This window comes from Gasterosteus aculeatus, chromosome 4 (genome assembly GCF_964276395.1).
Source record: "Gasterosteus aculeatus chromosome 4, fGasAcu3.hap1.1, whole genome shotgun sequence".
NCBI lineage: Eukaryota > Metazoa > Chordata > Actinopteri > Perciformes > Gasterosteidae > Gasterosteus > Gasterosteus aculeatus.
In genome coordinates, this window is record NC_135691.1 from 5,684,567 (window position 1) to 5,701,566 (window position 17,000).

The 17,000-nt window shown below is 48.2% G+C and overlaps 1 protein-coding gene across 14 annotated transcripts in view; it reads right to left on the bottom strand.

The window, feature by feature from the left end:
- Nucleotides 1–17,000, bottom strand: part of dlg3 (discs, large homolog 3 (Drosophila)) — a 61,328-nt gene that overhangs the window by 11,950 nt on the left and 32,378 nt on the right. For 5 of the 14 annotated variants that reach the window (XM_040172870.2, XM_040172863.2, XM_078100597.1 and 2 more), the window contains 9 exons: nt 14,690–14,743; nt 14,250–14,300; nt 12,944–13,068; nt 12,291–12,460; nt 11,893–12,029; nt 10,899–11,043; nt 9,838–9,982; nt 3,805–3,961; nt 3,093–3,195 (listed from right to left, as the gene is read on the bottom strand). In XM_040172870.2, the coding sequence (XP_040028804.2) occupies nt 3,093–3,195; nt 3,805–3,961; nt 9,838–9,982; nt 10,899–11,043; nt 11,893–12,029; nt 12,291–12,460; nt 12,944–13,068; nt 14,250–14,300; nt 14,690–14,743 (1,087 nt within the window). Of the gene's footprint in view, nt 1–1,569; nt 2,381–3,092; nt 3,196–3,804; nt 3,962–5,504; nt 5,642–8,899; nt 9,205–9,837; nt 10,000–10,897; nt 11,044–11,892; nt 12,030–12,290; nt 12,461–12,943; nt 13,069–14,249; nt 14,301–14,689; nt 14,744–17,000 lie in introns of those variants that run through there. The other 9 variants (XM_078100592.1, XM_078100591.1, XM_078100596.1 and 6 more) reach the window with 6 other exon arrangements.

The window sequence follows — 17,000 nt, forward strand, 5'->3', positions numbered from 1 at the left end:
CAGCAGGCATGTACGTGTAATGGGAGACTGTTATGTTCTCTGGGATAGTCGACCCAGTGCGCACACACACACACACACACACACTCCCACCCTCTGCCCAGTAATACACTGCAGCAGGAACATGTAGACCCTGCCTCCACTATTTCTGTGATGCACACTGGTGCGAGTTTGCCGAGGGGGGCCGTCGAGTTCAACGTTTCCTCCTCGGTTCTCCTCCCATTTCCTACACGCAAAAGATTTTAGTGTAATTACGCTCTTTGACAGTGAGGCGAGGCAGCGCGTGGATACGCAGCCCTCGCTTCCATTCCTTCCAGCTGAACAGCAGTCAAAGACTCGCTGATGCTCCAGTAGGCCGCGGAGAGTCCGGGCGGCTTCTTGTAGTCTTCAGTGCTGGCCTTCCATCAGAGATATTTCAGCGCCCCGGGCCCCCCGAGAATACTCTGCAGGCAGTTTGCCCTGCGTAAACCGGCATTCACCCACAACTCCCCCCCAATCCACCCAGCAACTGTGCATCTCACTGGGGGGTTCCTCCCGCTCCAAACTCAAAAACGTACGACATGTCACAGCGCTTCAGGATGCCAGCAGAATCACTGCAGACAGATCTCAGGTCACCAGGGGAGACGCAGGAAGTCAATCATTTGCTGGCGCTCGGCTCGTCTGTTTTGAGCAGTCGAGCGTTCTACACAAACAGACGAGTGTCCTTCACCGTGTTACAAAAGAGGGGGGGGGGGTCGCGAAAGCCGAAAGGATGGTTTGCTACAGGAAAACAAAAGGCTCCCTTCAGCCAGCCACGTCGTCATTCAAGCCGCGGGCCCGGTCGGCCTGGCAGGCAGGACGACGTTTACTCACGTGGGCCAGAACGAAGCATTGTGCATCAGTATTCCAGCCATTCAGCCCATTTTTATCCAAGCCTGCGCCTTTGCTCAACTTCACCGATCCACCTAAACGTCAACGACCTTGGAGAGTTATTGGACATTTAGGGCTTGTGTTTTATTGAAAGGGAGTGAAATGTGGAGTGAGCGCATGCTACAACGTATGCCCCTTCACATTCCTGTCATAGTCCAACTTCAGAACTCAGCCCTGGATTCTAAAGCTCACGCTATCCTTCCCATTGTTGGTACAGCCTTTCTGCAGCACGCTTAAGTACACATGCACAGAAGTACAAAAACACAGAGGGAGAATTTGGCTGCACAGGTAACTTAGCTGTAACGAACAAAGAGTGGTGGACTCGTGAAATTAAAAACTGTTTAAGTATTAGTTAATTAGCCAACTCGTACAAGAGCTTCACAGGGCGACGTCACCAAACCGCCACCAGCAGGCCGACAAACACCTGTTGGAACACACCTGTGTCCCCACCTGAAACAAAAAAAGGTTTGTGACACAGCAAACACAGTAACAGTGTGACCAACACTACTCCCGCATAGTATCACTTACGACGTAAAGCGTCTTAAAACTGTCTCCAAGAAGGAGACGAAAAACCAACAGGCCCAGGTAATGGCAGCAGTCGTTCACCCGGGAAGCTGCCGCGGTGAGGACAGCAGGGTGAGGCTGTTCTCGCGACAAACTCACTTTTCACGCCGTTTAGAAGACCGAAACTCGTCAACTCTCCCGGGAGGGAAACGCCAAACCCGCGTTCCGTAACCGTCGCGTTTGCGCGAGTGGCGTCCGCGTTGAGTCCAAACGGGTTCACAGGTACAGAGACGCGAGCCGACGTCGCCGACGGTGCGCTGACGTTAGCGGTCGAGACGGACCTGTTAATTACCTCGTGCGGGTTTTAGTTTCCTGCTGTCGGCTGCCCGGCGGTTTCCGCGGTGTTTCTCCCCTCGTCTCCCCTCGGCAAAGAGCGGACCGTTGGCTGTTATTTCGCCGGGTTTTTCTTCACCCAGTCACTCGGGAGTTCACGCGGCTTTCAGTCCGGCCCATCCCCCATCCGCACGGGACTGCTAGACAGATAACAGTTGGAAGTTCTCTTCTCCCCCCCTCCCCTCCACCCTCGTTTTCCACCTTTTGTTTAAAAGCTCTTAAAGAAACGTTCCTTCCGGCGTCGCGGGTCACGCTTTTTAAGCTCAGGTGTGTCGTCTTTCCATTTTCGGTTTCGGTGCCCACGAACGGCGCTGCCCGGAGTGCTTAAAAGAGGAAGGACGACAGCAGCGGCTCCTTTGCCCGCCTCGGCTCAACTCCTCAGCCCCGCTAGCCAACGAGCTAACGCTGCTAACGCTAACCCTGCTAACCGCCCCGGAACCTGGATGCTGCATACGCAGAGCCTCGCCGGGGCTTTGCCCTCATTAGCTGCTGGCCGGGCATCCACCGGCCAACCGAGGTGGCCGCTGAGGCTTCGTTTGGGAGTTTTAAGTGGTATTTTCTGCTTTTCTCTTAGTGTTGGCCCTAAAAGGTGTTTTTTTTTCTTTGCTCAATGTCCGTGGGAGAGAAACGGGATAGAAAGTTCCGAGAGAGGATGTCCACCACTCTACACATCTAGTAGCCTAGCTTAGCACAATGCCTGGAAACAGGTGAAAACAGCTAGCCTGCCTATAATAATAAAATAATGAATATAATTTCTAATGCAGTTTTCAGCCCCACATAGCCAGTATATAGTAATACAAAATAGTTGTGAAACCAATGAAAAAAAGTAAAAACAAAACATTGCACAGCCTCTGTTAAAAAACAAAAGCTTATTACTAGCGCCACTAAATGTACCGCATGTTAACTCATCTTTACATAATCTGTAGTGTACAAACAGACAGTCTGGTTTTACAGGCTGGTATTTCCTGGAATCTTGTCGTCGTTGGGAGGTTGCATTGAGCTGCAGTGCGTTAAACATTGACCAGACAGACATAAGCGTGCTAAAGTAGGCTGCAATATAAAACTGGATTACTAACCAGAAGTGGGCAACAATCCATGTTTCAATAGATGTGTGAGGAGGGGGAGGGGGGCTTGGGGCCATATAGCACAACAATCTGTACCCAACAGGCCAATCTGGCTCAAGAATATTTTTGATTGTTGATAACACTTTCCGAAACTGCTTTCCGGACCCATTTTGGCTCAATAACCATGTAGTATTAAATGTGTGATGCGAGACAGTACGGCCTCACCTTCAGGCCTGTACTGAGCTATGATGGTGACAGTCTGTCCAGCTCTCTTCAGTGCTGCAGCCGCCTGCTCATGTGTGGCATTCCTTAGGTTCACTCCATTCACCTGCAAAGAACCAGGCAGACAACAAGATCTTTAAACAATGAACCCCAGTGTACGTCCTAAAGGTGTGCCGCTTGTCTAATTCTGTAGTTCTGAAGAAGAAACAAGTCTAGCTGGAAGGAGCAGTTAAGATCTGCTCTCAATAAATATAATCCGATTACAGGTTTGTATGAATATTATGCCACTACAGAAAGACCACTTCTTTTGACCTCAATTTTGCAAATAATTCACGCTTAGAACAACTGGAATTACTTGTTTTTGTTTTTCTGAGAAGGTGTCGCAGTATATTTTCATTTTACATAAAACACATAGTAGGAGCAAAAGTGGCTTCTAAAGTCAAGGGATATAAATATGTAATTTAATACATTTTTTATTGATCGACTTAATTACCTCGTCCGTCAGAGCACAGCTCCGCTACCTCTTTAATTTAATGTTATGCTCAAGGACATTCCAGCAGAGCAGATGCTTTCGGGCTTTACCAACACTAGGCCAGCTTAATTCTGTGTTCTATAATTCTATCATATTCCGACAATGGGAGGTTGCTTTTACTGCCTAAAACATTTCACCGTCGTTTATGTGGGCAAACAGGAAACTTGGGGTTGAGATACTGACCGAGAGGATCCGGTCGCCCCTCCTCAGCTCGCCGCTCAGGTCAGCCGGACCTCCTGCCAGGATGAAGGAGACGAAGATGCCCTCTCCATCCTCGCCGCCGACGATGTTGAAGCCCAGGCCTGTGGAGCCCTTGTGCAGCAACACCTTCCTCGGCTCCCTGCCAAACAGAGTGACAGGTCCAGGGTGAAGGGCAGGACAGAGAGCACAGCAGAAACGGGCAGAGCGAGATATGCGCAAAACCGAAATAAGGCGAGGCGTATACAGAGGCGACAGCCATCTTCTGTTGTGTGTGTGATCGCAAAAATGTCGAGTGCTGCAAGCCGTGGGCCTGCAGATCTTTTAGAAGATGCACTGTGCATACATTCCATTGTGAGTGCTTTAAATAGAACATTTGAATGATACCTCTGCAGGACCACTCACCAGAAACACACAATGATTAACCATGAGGTAATCATTTAGTTATTGTTGTGGAAGTTAGTGGATAATGTCCTTGGGAGAAATCCAAAGTATCTAAAGCTCGTTTGTGATCCTAAACATAGATGATGTGGGTTACATTGATCACAATGCAAAGCGCTCGGCAATAGACACAATGGATGCGATAAAACAAGCAGCAACACGATCAGATCAAAATGCATATCAACTGCTGGCCATAGGACTTTCTGCTTTGCATGGCAATCTCATGGAAATGCGCACACGTGTACACATTTAAACACCCACTCATATTAACGTGCACAGACACAATGAGCCACCTCCTGCTCGACAGACCCACTCTGCTTTAGCTTTAGCCACTATGACTCATCCTTCAGCAGGCGATTCAGACTGCCACAGTTTTAAGATGCGAGAGAGGCCAAACCGCTGCAACGGTCCGGCAAAAAGCCCTCTGAGAACACACTTCACACGAGCGCAAACACACACACACTCCAGGAAGCTCAGCGTTGGCCTCGCACAAAGACGCACTCACACACACCCATGTACACATTATTTAGAAAAGCGCACATAGACCGACACGCACGCACGCACCTACATACGTACACGCAGACACACACACAGTTTCAAGTTTTTAACAGCAAACACTGCATGGTTTCCATTAGTGGTCTTTTCTTTGAGGACTCAAGCCTGCAGTGTACACCAACAATTCCTACTCAATCCCTCGTGGCTGCGCTCGAACTTGCAGTTTGGATCATCTTCCCCAATTGACGGCGCCCGAGGCAGCATTCCACACTCAGAATCGTACCCATGACTGACTGGAATGACTAAACGCTTAGATTGCTCCACAAAAATAAATTAAGAGCATCGGAAAGTCCTAAATAGTAAACCTGTGCCTACAGAAAGGCTCCCGGATGTTTAACCGGGCTGTTAATGTGTATTCCTTTGAAATTAACTGCACTTAGATGCAGATTATATTTAGTAAGACCACTGCATAAGATCCAAAGCAGCATAGTGAGTCTGGGTTTGCAGGACTCCCAGCGAGTAGTTTTTATACAAAGGCAGAATCAAGGACAGATTCTGATCGTACCGACAAGCTTAAAAGAGAACTATTTTTTATTTCTTCTTGGTAATAAGAGAGAAAAGGCTCAAATGAAATAAAAAGTGCAGAATGCCTTGAAATATGCTAAAACAACTGACTAGCCTTCAAACGAGTCAAGCTTAAAATAACCTTGCTTTCCATCTCAACGAGGCACTCAGGTCTCCATGGTTACCGTAGGGTCCGGAAATGGCGCTTGCTTTGGAAAGAGCATTTCCTAACAGTGCATTCAGGCAGATTCCTCATGAGCAACACGGAAGATGAGATGTTGACCGTGAACATGGTGGCTGTGGGCACATCGCCTTAACTCCTCGAGCCCTCCTCCTGTCTGGCCCTCCACCGAGAGGCGGGCCACGGTTTTAGAAGCTCGTGAGTCTGGAGCCCGGCGTTCCCTATCTCATCCTTGTGTGCTGTGATGGGAAGCAGCTCCTCTTTTAGGCTGTCACAAACACTCTCTCCACAGCATCACCAGGAAGGCGAGACTGAACATTTAACCCCAACGCTCCCATGCATTCAAACAACGTCTGTTGAATTCTAAGAGAGGAGCCCCCCCCCCCCCCCTTCAACCAAAAGGAAATACAGCACACCAGCATTCCTCTCCATCAGCCCTGATCCCCGGGAGAATAGGCAGACACATTCCCAGTAGCCCCTCGAAAAATAATAATAATACTATGGTACATTTCCTGCGACCTGGCAGCCGCATTAGGCCCGGCCCCCTGTGCATGCGTGGGTTTCTGCATAGACCGTTTTCCCTGCAGAATGTGCATCGCCGGACCACGCTCGTGGAAAATGGGAGCGACGGCGTACAGTTTGAAATGCAGGGATCGAGTCCTCTCTCGCTATCACAAGACCTGCCCCCCCCCCCCCTTTGCCTTTTCATCCGTGCCAGGAATGTAAACAGTCAGAGCGGTAAAAACCTTTTCTCTCTGCCCGGCCATTTCTCCTGCGACTATTTTCTCTAATTCCCCCCCCCCCCCCTCCCTCCTCTCCCTGGCTATTTCCCCCCCGGTCTGCTTCGGGGTTGGTCACAGCTCAATCCCAAAGCTGTGAATGGATATCTGGGCTGCAGGGTTCAGCGGGTCATGCTGCCCTGGACTCGGCCCAGTAATTGGCTCCGCTTGGCTGATTAATGTTGGGCACTGCAGATGGACGCCATTTTCAATAGACAGGCGCCACCTCTCGCTGCACTTTGAATCCCCCCCCCCCTATGAATAGAAGCGTGTACTGATCAAAAAGTAAAATGATGCGTTGTCGCGGTATTCCTTTTCTCACTGCTTAATTCCACGTATTTCCTGTGTCTGGCTCCTCCTCGCTATTTTCTCCTCGGAGGGACAAAATAATTCACTGCAAAAGTGATTGACGGTTGGAGATATTTCAAGCCTCTGGTCGTGAGTAAGAATAAAACAGAGCGATGAAGGATTAACACCTAAGAGGAGAATAGGCTGAATGTGCTCAAATAAAAAATAAAAAAGGTAAACGTGTTCCCTGTTATCCATGACTGAATTCTTGCGCTTGTGCATGTACATCAGACGCATTAAGTAACTGATTAGCTCACCTGCTGCTGCAGCAGCTTCCGTGTTCATGTAAGCCGTGCTTGGACAAAGCAGCCTGGCTGCAAGCATTGTTGTGTACATCTAACAACTGCAGCCCCGGTACGACCAGCAGAGGGGAGCTGCTTTTTTATTATTTATAGTCCCTATTTTTTAGGGACTTTGCACACTGTCACCACTGAAGTATGTTTACACCAAACATGCAAAAAAGGCAGAGACAAAGGACGTAAAGTACCAACATGTCCCCCAGAAGAAAAGGGGGTAATATCAGATGGGAAAGGGGGAGGATGTGTCTGCGATGACACTACTGAGAGGGATGGGCAGATGGGCAGAGGACTGATACAAGATCTGACTCACTCCTCACAACCAGCCTGCTCCCTTTCTGCAGAGGCCCGCGCTTACTACAGCATCCATGTAAAAAAAGCCCCTCCCGGTCGGAGCCAATGGGGGAAGCTGCTGCAGCTCGGAGGGAGGGGTCTGCTACGTGTCCGTCACAGTGTGATGCGGCTGGATGCTCATCCGCTGTGATTGGGATCAAGTCGGTTGTCGACCATGATGTCCTCAGAGACATTCTTTTCTGATTATGCAGCGGACATGACACACAAAAGCCACGAGGGACGGACAGGTGCACGCGTGGTCACAGTATGTGGTCCGTTTTCATTTGCACCGCTGATATAGCTGTCTGGTGTGCAGGATGTATACCCACAGGTATATGTCCCTGTCGTTATTGTGCATTGCACTTAAAGCGCCTTCGTCTGCGAAGCGCTCCTACGTGTCAGCACGCTATGAGCAAGTGTGTCAGCGTACAGTATGTGTGTGTGATCGGTGCTGGCAGCATTGGTGATGAGAGGGCTAAGACCCGAGTGCATGGCCTGGTTTTCCCAGTGTGCTGATGAAACATGACAGCTGCAGGACTGTCTGCTGCTACTGGTCCGCTGGCCCCTACAGATCAGGCTCCTACTCCCATTATATTCACAGCAAGGCTTGGTGTTTATATTTACATAAATAGAGCAGCAGCTAAAACATTCCAACAAATATTTGTGTTGGGTGTCTCCAATCAGGCCCCTCTTTTAAACACGTCAACCGGCCTTCAGTCACAGCAACACCATGTTCGGTCCTTTTGTCACCCACAAACACACACACACACACACACAGAGGAAAACACATACTGGCAAAAAAATGCATAAATGGCACACAATATGAGCTACTTTAAAAAAAAAAAACACTACACAAAAGCAATGCTACACACACACACACACCGGGGCTTTCATGCGTGCAGTGAAGCAAAATGGGCGAGACTGTAGATGCAATGCAATGAATATGAGAAACAAATAAGCTAAACTAAATCAACCAACAGGAGGCCTTTTTCACATTTGGTAACGCCGAACAAATTGCCACAAGCATCATGTGTGTTATTGTTCAGTAGCCACCGGTGGCAGTAGCTCGGTCCGTGATAGAGGCTTGGTTTTGTCGATGCCTCCTGACAGATGGAGTTGAGCAGCTTGTGGGAGCGTGAAGCCCTTTCGGCTGCACTCCCGTGGAGATGTGTTGGAGAGGAGCAGGTACGACTCCATTTTAAAGTGCGATAAACAGGACACTAGCGATTTGGATTCATAGATGTGAGCGGATTAGTCGTAAATTGATGGACAAACAAATAACCGCAGGGCGAACCTTTGAAATCCCAAAACAAAACCTAGCCACTAAAGGCACGAAATAATAAGCCAATTTGCTTTTATAGTATTTAGCATACATAGCAAACATAACGAAGCGGCAACACACTTGGCGTGACAGCATACGAAGCGGCAAAGACGGGGCGGTGAGAAAACACACATGCAAACACAGAACGCTAAAAGAACTCCTTTTCCGTCTTTCTCCTCTCGGGCCCATTTCTGTGGCGGAACGTGCGACTGGCTGTGGTCGTGGTTCCCGTTTGGCCCTACCCCTGTCTAATGCCGGACCCCGGTGCTAAGCTGCATAGACGAGGGTCAGCTGAGCGAGGCGTGATGGTCTAGGTTAGTACCTGCCAGAGAAGGGGAGCGGACCGTGGCACAAGGGAGCAGGGGAAGGACAGAAGCCTCTGTAGAGGGCCTGGGGCACCTTGATGTCCCCAGGTTTGTGGATGACACTGTAAATAGGTTCAGCCCTGCTGTGGGGTACAGGAATCACAGTGAACGGGACACAAACAAAGCACACACACACACACACACACACACACACACACACACACACACACACACACCGACAAAGATGCCACGAATGCACATACGAGTCACGTACACAGCTTGTACAAGGGACATTGCGGGGCCACATAGCGAAACACTCATCCAGTAACACATTCCCTGCACACAGGCTCACAAACGCCCGCATGCAGTGTCGCACACACAGCCCCCCCCCCCCCCCCCCCCCCCCCCCCCTTCTCCCCTCGAGCTGTGGGCTAAGATGACTGGAGCTGTGGGTTAAGATGACTCAAGGCCTTGTGGGGCACTCCAATCAAGCCTCTATGAATGCTACTTTTGATCCACTACTTGGATATGAGGTCAAAGGTTAAAACACAGTCATAACAAGCACAAGAAGTGACAAGGGGCCTTCCTGCAAAGCATTTGGTCAGCACACAGACACCCAACACACTGTCGGGCCGCAACGCAGCACGCGACCACAAGGGCCCCGACGAGCTGAGGAAACGGGAAACAAAGCATTGCTTTTTTTGCTTCATGAAACGCTTCGTTGGAGCAATTTTGAAGTTGCTGTATGTAGATATGTTGTTCGACACCATAACAACGCCTTGAAAATTTTTTTTTAAAAGAGAATGGAGACAAAGGGAAACCCATGGAAACAAAAAAAAAGACTCAGAATTAGAATTTAGCTCCACAGCAGTTAAATCTTCAAAAAGTGGATTTCCACAAGCAATGTGTGAGGGTGGGGGGGGGTCAATCATGGAGGAAGTGGGGTGCAACATACCTTGTGAAGTCTTCCTCTCCCAGCATGTGACGGGGAACTGGCGAGTACCTGGACGGGGTGACCTGGGGCGGCGGGTACACTGGCTTGGGCTCCATCGCCCCCATGTAGTTGTGGCCGACGTGGTTGTCCACCATGGTGGGAAAGGCTGGAGGGAGGGCCAGGCCAGCAGGGGGAAAGAACACATGATTACGCAACACAACAGCGAAAGGTGCAGACAAACTGTAAATGAGGCAACAAAAACAACAATGACCATGATTTTTTTTGCAGTTCTCTGCTTGTGTTTCTTCTTTTCTTTTAACTCAGTGACATCCATGGATATTATTAGCGATTGGAATGGTGGCCAAAATTAAAAAAAAATAGGATCCCGGTTGTAGGAAACCAGAATTCAGATGACATTTGGCTTTTTAGACGTAATATGTTGTTTAACGACCAGGATCTGTTCCAGTAATCTAGACTTATTTTAAATCGGTCCGTCCTCTTCTCCACTGAGTGGATTTCTTTCTGAAAAGTCGGAGAATTACATAAACAATCTGTTACGGTTATGCTGTTTAAGCGAGGTTAAGTCTGCAGTGAAGGTGCACTCAGAACCCGGAAAAACCCTCCTTGCAAACATTTTAGAACATAGAAACTAGCTCCCTACATCACTGTTCTTAGGAAATTTGAGAAGCTGCAGCTCAAGATCGTGGGCTCCCATGAGCAGGTGGGATGTGAGAAACCATCCACACTCGGTGGGAGGCAGAGAACTGCGCTTGTTGTTGCTGTGGGTAGAATGATGTGTGTGTGTGTGTGTGTGTGTGTGTGTGCATTCACTACATTCATTATGTGGGTGTCTGGGCATAGCAGCTTTTGGGGAGAGATACAACACCAACATCTTTGACAAAGATTTAAAAAAAAAAAAAGATGATTCCCAGTGAAAGAAAAAAGGCTCCAACACGGGCCGCGACTTATAAAACACCCTCAACCTCAGGCAGTTTCAAGCAGCTGTTGTTTTGCAGCTGGCCGCTGAGTATAAAGACGTAGTGGGAGTGTGTGACCGGTGGGGAGACGAGGGAGATACGTACTGCTGGAGTAGTCTGGAGGGGCGTACATGTCATTGAGGTGCACAGGTCCCGGCTTGGCCACCTTGAGGTAAACCATGTCAGAGGTGTTCTTCAGCGCAGCCACCGCCTCCTCATGACGCACGTCCTGCAGCACGATGTTGTTCACCTGGATGGGATGATTGTCACGAGGAGAGAAGAGGAAAAATCAACACCTGCAACGCAGAGCTTCTTACCTGCGCTGTGACAACGTCGCGCGCCGCAGCGCCGGCGATCACAGCAGCCGAGACAATGAATCACAGCTTAGAACATTTTTAGCAGTACAGCGTTAACAGAGGTCAAAAGAAGTAGGCAGGCAAGACGCTCTCTGAGTTTCTGCGGTTTTTCTTTTAAGAAAAGAAATCGGAAATGAAATGGAAATAGAATGTGGAAAAGTTGCTCTTTAAAAAGGAATCCCAGGAAAGTTTGTGTAAACTGGGAAATGGTCTGGATCTCGACCAGTCTAATAATAAGTATAAGTAAGTAATAAAGTAGTCATTAAAGTAAGTAAGTTAAGTAAATTATAATTTCTTAATAATCGTAATTTGAATGTTTATTTACTTTTATTTGCCTTTGCATTAAAAAAGCTAATCAGAAAGGGCAGTGAATTCTAGGGTTGTTTGACAATACTTTTTACATTATGTCTTATCAGAAGTTGCTGCACTGGGAAGGTCGAGCCAGTACAAAGCATGTTGAACAAGCACACTCGATGCAGCCAGTTATCGGATGCGAGTAATGGCCAACGGAGGAAAGCTCAATGTGTGTCGTCTGTCTCAGTCAGCTTATTATGACAGGAAAGGACAACATAACCCATTCGGTTATCTACGCAAAGCACATACGTGCCCGGCTGAAGCGATAGGTGCTCATAATCAGTCCGACTAACGACAGCTGGATTTTTGTTGAACGCCCCAGTGAACTACACGAGTTCTCCTTTGATTTGAATATTCAATGTGGGAATGAGTCAGAGGGAGGCTCGTACAGCGAGCAGGCGGTCTCCGGTCTGCAGCCGTCCATCTTTCTGGGCGGCTCCTCCCTCTATGATCTTGGTAATATAGATGCTGTTGTCTCCTGGGATGTGTTGGTTGCCGATCCCTCCAGCAATGCTGAATCCAAGGCCTGGTGGAGTAATACACACAGTGAGATACGTCTGCAGGTAAACACATCACCTGTGACCTGTGAGAGGCCTTCTCTATAACAAATGCACTTCCGGGAGTCTAAACTGAATGACCATTATCCCTAAAAGTCAGCTAACACCTACTTATTCCAGCAAGTTGGTCTTTAATAAGCCTCAAAACCGTCTTAAGTGGTCGTTCAGCATTATCGTGAGAAGAGATGTATTTCCATCTCAGCGAGGGATGAGTGGGACGGGTCCCTGACCTTTGGGCCCTTTCAGCAGGTTGACCTCCAGGATCGTCTCGGGTGGCGCCTGCCTCCGTCGGACCAGCAGCCGCACCACTGGCCCCGCCTCCTTCAGGGCCTCCACCGCCCGACTGTGAACCACCTCGGACACGTCCACTTCGTTCACCCGCAGCACGCAGTCGTTCACGCTGTCGAGGGGGGGGGGGGGACGTTTTTAGTTACGGACATTCATCGCACGCTGTCAGGTGGCAAAGAACGCACTCCGTGTCATGACTATTTCATATTTCTAGCTTTGGTGTTCCAGTGAATCACGACTTTGAGGAAACACACGGAGCCCGGGGGCAGAGGACTGCGGAGACTCCGCCTCCCACGCTGCTCTGCCTGGCGGGAAACGGTGGTGGCGAGCTCGAAAAGTAGGGAGGTTAAAGTATGGAGAGGACAGAAGGTGCAGAGGAGCTTGAAGAGGGAAAGAAGGAGGCGAGGAGGGAGGGGGACATCTAGTCTAGATTTGACTTCGCACCGTCTTTCTCATAGTACCGTTAAAGTAGCTCTTAATCTATTTCACGGCGTTTTCAAACCAGGATTCTATTGTCTTGCTTCCTTCGTCTTGTTATCTGCTCTTCATTCACCTGGGCAGCACCTGTATCTGCACAGTTAGGAGTGGAACTCACCCGAGCCTTCCGTCCATAGCAGCCGCTCCACCGGGAATTATCTTGGTGATGAAGATCCCCGGGTCGTCGGGAATGTGGGGATTGTCTATTCCTCCAGCAATGCTGAAGCCCAGGCCAGAGTTCCCCTGCACACAGGTTATGATTGGCATCCTCAGTGGGGAACCACAGACAACAGACACACACAGCGCTAAGTGATGCACCCAATGTGGGCTCAGGGTCAGTGCAATGTGGCTCCTCAGTGTATCGGTATCTCAGAAGAACCCGTGATCGATGCATGCTGCTCCGGGCATTTCTGATGTGCATTTTCGGGACGCATGTGTGCGTGTCCTTGCGTATTTCATTAGAGGAGGGCCCTTCATTGAAACGTCACAGTCATCCCGTCAACCCGGCAGAGATGCATCAGTGTCAGGAATGCCCCGCGTTTAGAGCTGAAGGTTGATTTAAGATCCAAAGCGAAGACGAGCTGAGGAGCATCATTCCCGTTGCATCTCACCCTCTGCTGGAGACACACTCCAGCACCTCCCGTCGCCGAAACGACAGAGGACCCACTTGGATGCGGTGGGTCGAAGTGCACTGCTGCATCTGACAGCGGTTGCCACAGAGACCAGCGGCATACAAGACGGTCGAGAAAAGACTTTCGCTTTATTACATTCTATAATTAATGAACAACGGTCACAACGAATTAGGACAGAGTGAGGCCGAGGCCTCCCAGTGTGCTGCTCCGGAGCAGAAAGGAGTACGCGGGGCCTCACGGCCAAATGTTACACAGCCACAGGCCTTTTAGTGTGTGTGTGTGTGTGTGACTGCATAGCTTATTTAAAATCTCCACTTGGAAGAGTGGAAGCGGCAGAGACCGTGTGCATCTATAGTGGATCGGAGGTGCAGCCGTATGTGGGTTGAACCATGAGAGTAGAAACATAAAGCTCGGCCACTACAAGCTGAACCGCCGCTGAACAATCGAACAGGAGAGCACGTCCCAAATTCTGCTGCCTGCGGATGGACGGCGCGCATGGGGATTACGTAAAAAGGTCGTCTCATCGCCGCTATGCTGTGCTCAGGCTCGCATGAGGCACAGAGCGGCGATGCGACAGCTACAAACATCACCGACGCCGCAGAAGAACGTATGATTCTCCTGAAGTACAGTAATCAGGATCCTTCTCTGGGTTTTCTTTAAACTCCCTGAAGGAGGACTGAGCTGCTTGCTACCACCTAGTGGGGAGAAATGTTTCTGTCATGCGGAAAATGAATTAAGGGGGAAGGTGTAGTGTTGTGTAATGTGTTGTAACAAGCAACAGGTAAATCTCACCCGCTCCAAAATGATCTCTTCATATTTGTACATCCCATCACTGCCATTTACCTGTGAAAACAAAGAGCATGATGGTTAGTTTCATACCCGAGTACCGCATTTGCTAGAAATACAGTTTAGAAAAAGCAGCCATGTCCTTCACCAGACTCCTACAGAGTAGACTTTTTGATTTGTTGCAATCAAAAGGTGTCTTTCCTTTTAACGGTGCACAAGCAACGCGTCAAAAAGAAAACGCGCGACTGCAGAATGCACATTCACCCCAAACCGGCAGGGTAAGAGGCATAATGGATGTCGGTCCACATGGCAAACAGCATGTTGCTAGCAGGAGGAGGCCTTTCCCTCCACACACACACAAACAGACCCTGCGCTCATGCAAAGAGGAGGCTGCGTGGAGGAGAGAGATGTATGCTGTACAGAGAGGGGGGGGACCAGATACTTACATAAGGGCCCGCATCTATTGAGTCCGCGTTGACGATGATGGGGGGAGGGTTGGCCTGTGAAGACGAAGAAATACACGTTATGTTATTGTGCGAGGCTGGCAGCGCACACACACACGCGGTACACACGCTATCACTCGGGAGCAAAGGCAACGGATGCCATGGGAACAGTCAGTTCAATTTCTTTGGGGATGATACGGTGTGTGTGTGTGTGTGTGTGTGTGTGTGTGTGTCTTTATTAACCGCCACAGCTGGAGGACGTCCTGCAGACGTCTCATAATAGCGGCCGGCTTGTGGTTCCAGCCGTCGGGACGATACGTTTATCACACAAATCCTTTTCACTTTGGCTTCACACAGAAATACCACCACATATGATCGCATAAAGAATTCATGATTTCATGGCTACTTAATCATTCAGTTAGATTGACAACATGTGATACTCTCAGAACACTGCGAGGAATCGCTAAATAAGCTTATTTGATTACGTAATTTAGTTTAATTTATGTGTACTGCTGAAATGGTTGATTGACAGATTGGACACAATTATTCAATTTGGATAATGAATGTATTGTTTGAGCCATTTATCAAGCAAGAAGTCATGTACTTGGTCCCGTTTCTATAATAAGGATTTTCTCTGATTAACTCTTTTGGTCTTTTAAACAAAACAAATAATTTAAACATGTCATCCAGGACATTTTTCTTTATTTTCTGATATTGGAAGCTTACCTATTAATCAATTAATGAAAAAGAATTACCACGTGTTAAACATCAGTTTAGTGTGGAATGAATGTGTCATTCTTGCAAATAATGCTATAGCAATTCATCTGTGGGAGTAGATCAAAAATTGTGCTGACTTAATAATCACAATCGCTAAAGAAGTTTGAATGTTAAATTCTATACTTTATTCATATAAAAATGTATCATCATGGATTACACAGTGTATTTGTTGACCTTGAATCTCATTTTTGATTCTTTCGCCTGCAGCATAAATACAACTTTATGGGGAAAAGCGGTTTCTGTTCGTCTTTTTGGAGCACGTGAAACAAACTAATGAACTATTGGATACACGTCGATGCTCGGTGACAGAATCCGCCAGTACGACCAAGTCCAACCAAACCGCCGCAGCTACATATTAAGCTCCACAGTTCAGCTCAACTCTGCTGCGCCCCCTGGTGTTTCTATTTCCAATGTGAGGTCTGCGGCGCGGTTGTTCTGGCAGCAGCTTGATGGTCGTTTTGTAGTTCCGCACGCCGGCGGTCTACTTTTCATCGATCCGATTGAGCTGCGCGGGCGGCGGGATGCTGACGCCGCTGCTGGGGGACGTTACACTTGCCGAGGTCCGACACAGAGGAGAAAATCAGCACTTTTTCCTTGTTTATTGTGGAACTACCTGCAGAGATATCTGTGAACGATTGTCTGTATTACAATATGCATGTACATATACTGTATGTAGCGCTGGATAATCAATCAATAAAATAGGATATAGTGATGTAAGATTCAATGTTACCCTGGATTTGGTAGTTTTTAGAGGCTTTCAAGGTTGATTTTCAGTTTAGTGATTTCATTTTCCGGCAATATTTGAGTGTTCCAGCTTAATGGAATGAAGGAAGAAGGAATTATAGTACTTTCATTATATTCACATTACAGATTCCTCAAAAGCGTTTCAAACGCTTCAGTAGTGAGCCCCCCTTTTGATTAATATATGTTGATATTTTGGTATTTGTTTAAAAACATCACAAGAACCACGTTTTTTGACATCACCATGTGCTCAATATAAATATAGATGTTGAATTCTCAACTGTATTTCCAGAAAAACATTACCGTACATCTCCAATATAAATAGCTATACTACTAATGTAATTAGTACTTTTCTGGTTAAAATAAAAAGGATTGGAATTTCTTCATTTGACATCTTTAACCTGACAAGTGAAGCTATTTTATCCCAGTGATAAAATGAAAGAACCTAAACGCAGTCCTGCTCTGCGAATAACAAAATGTCCCACAACGGTATAACATATCCAAAGACATTAAAGGGATCCCCAATGGACAACTCCAACTCTACCTTCACATTGGCAACATGTTCCCTCAACAATTTACTCAGAAATGTTAAAAATTACACTACATTGGCAATATCATGTGGCAAAAAGGCACCGAAGGGGTTTATAACCCAGTTGGCGGAACACGAGCCGGAAGCTTGAACCCTTCATCTCCTCGCCAGCTGTGTGCAGGTGTCACTTCACCCCCCCCCCCCACCCCACCCCCCTCCTCCTCACCGAGTCCGTTCACGGTAATGAAGGGTCGCTGTATAAGCAGG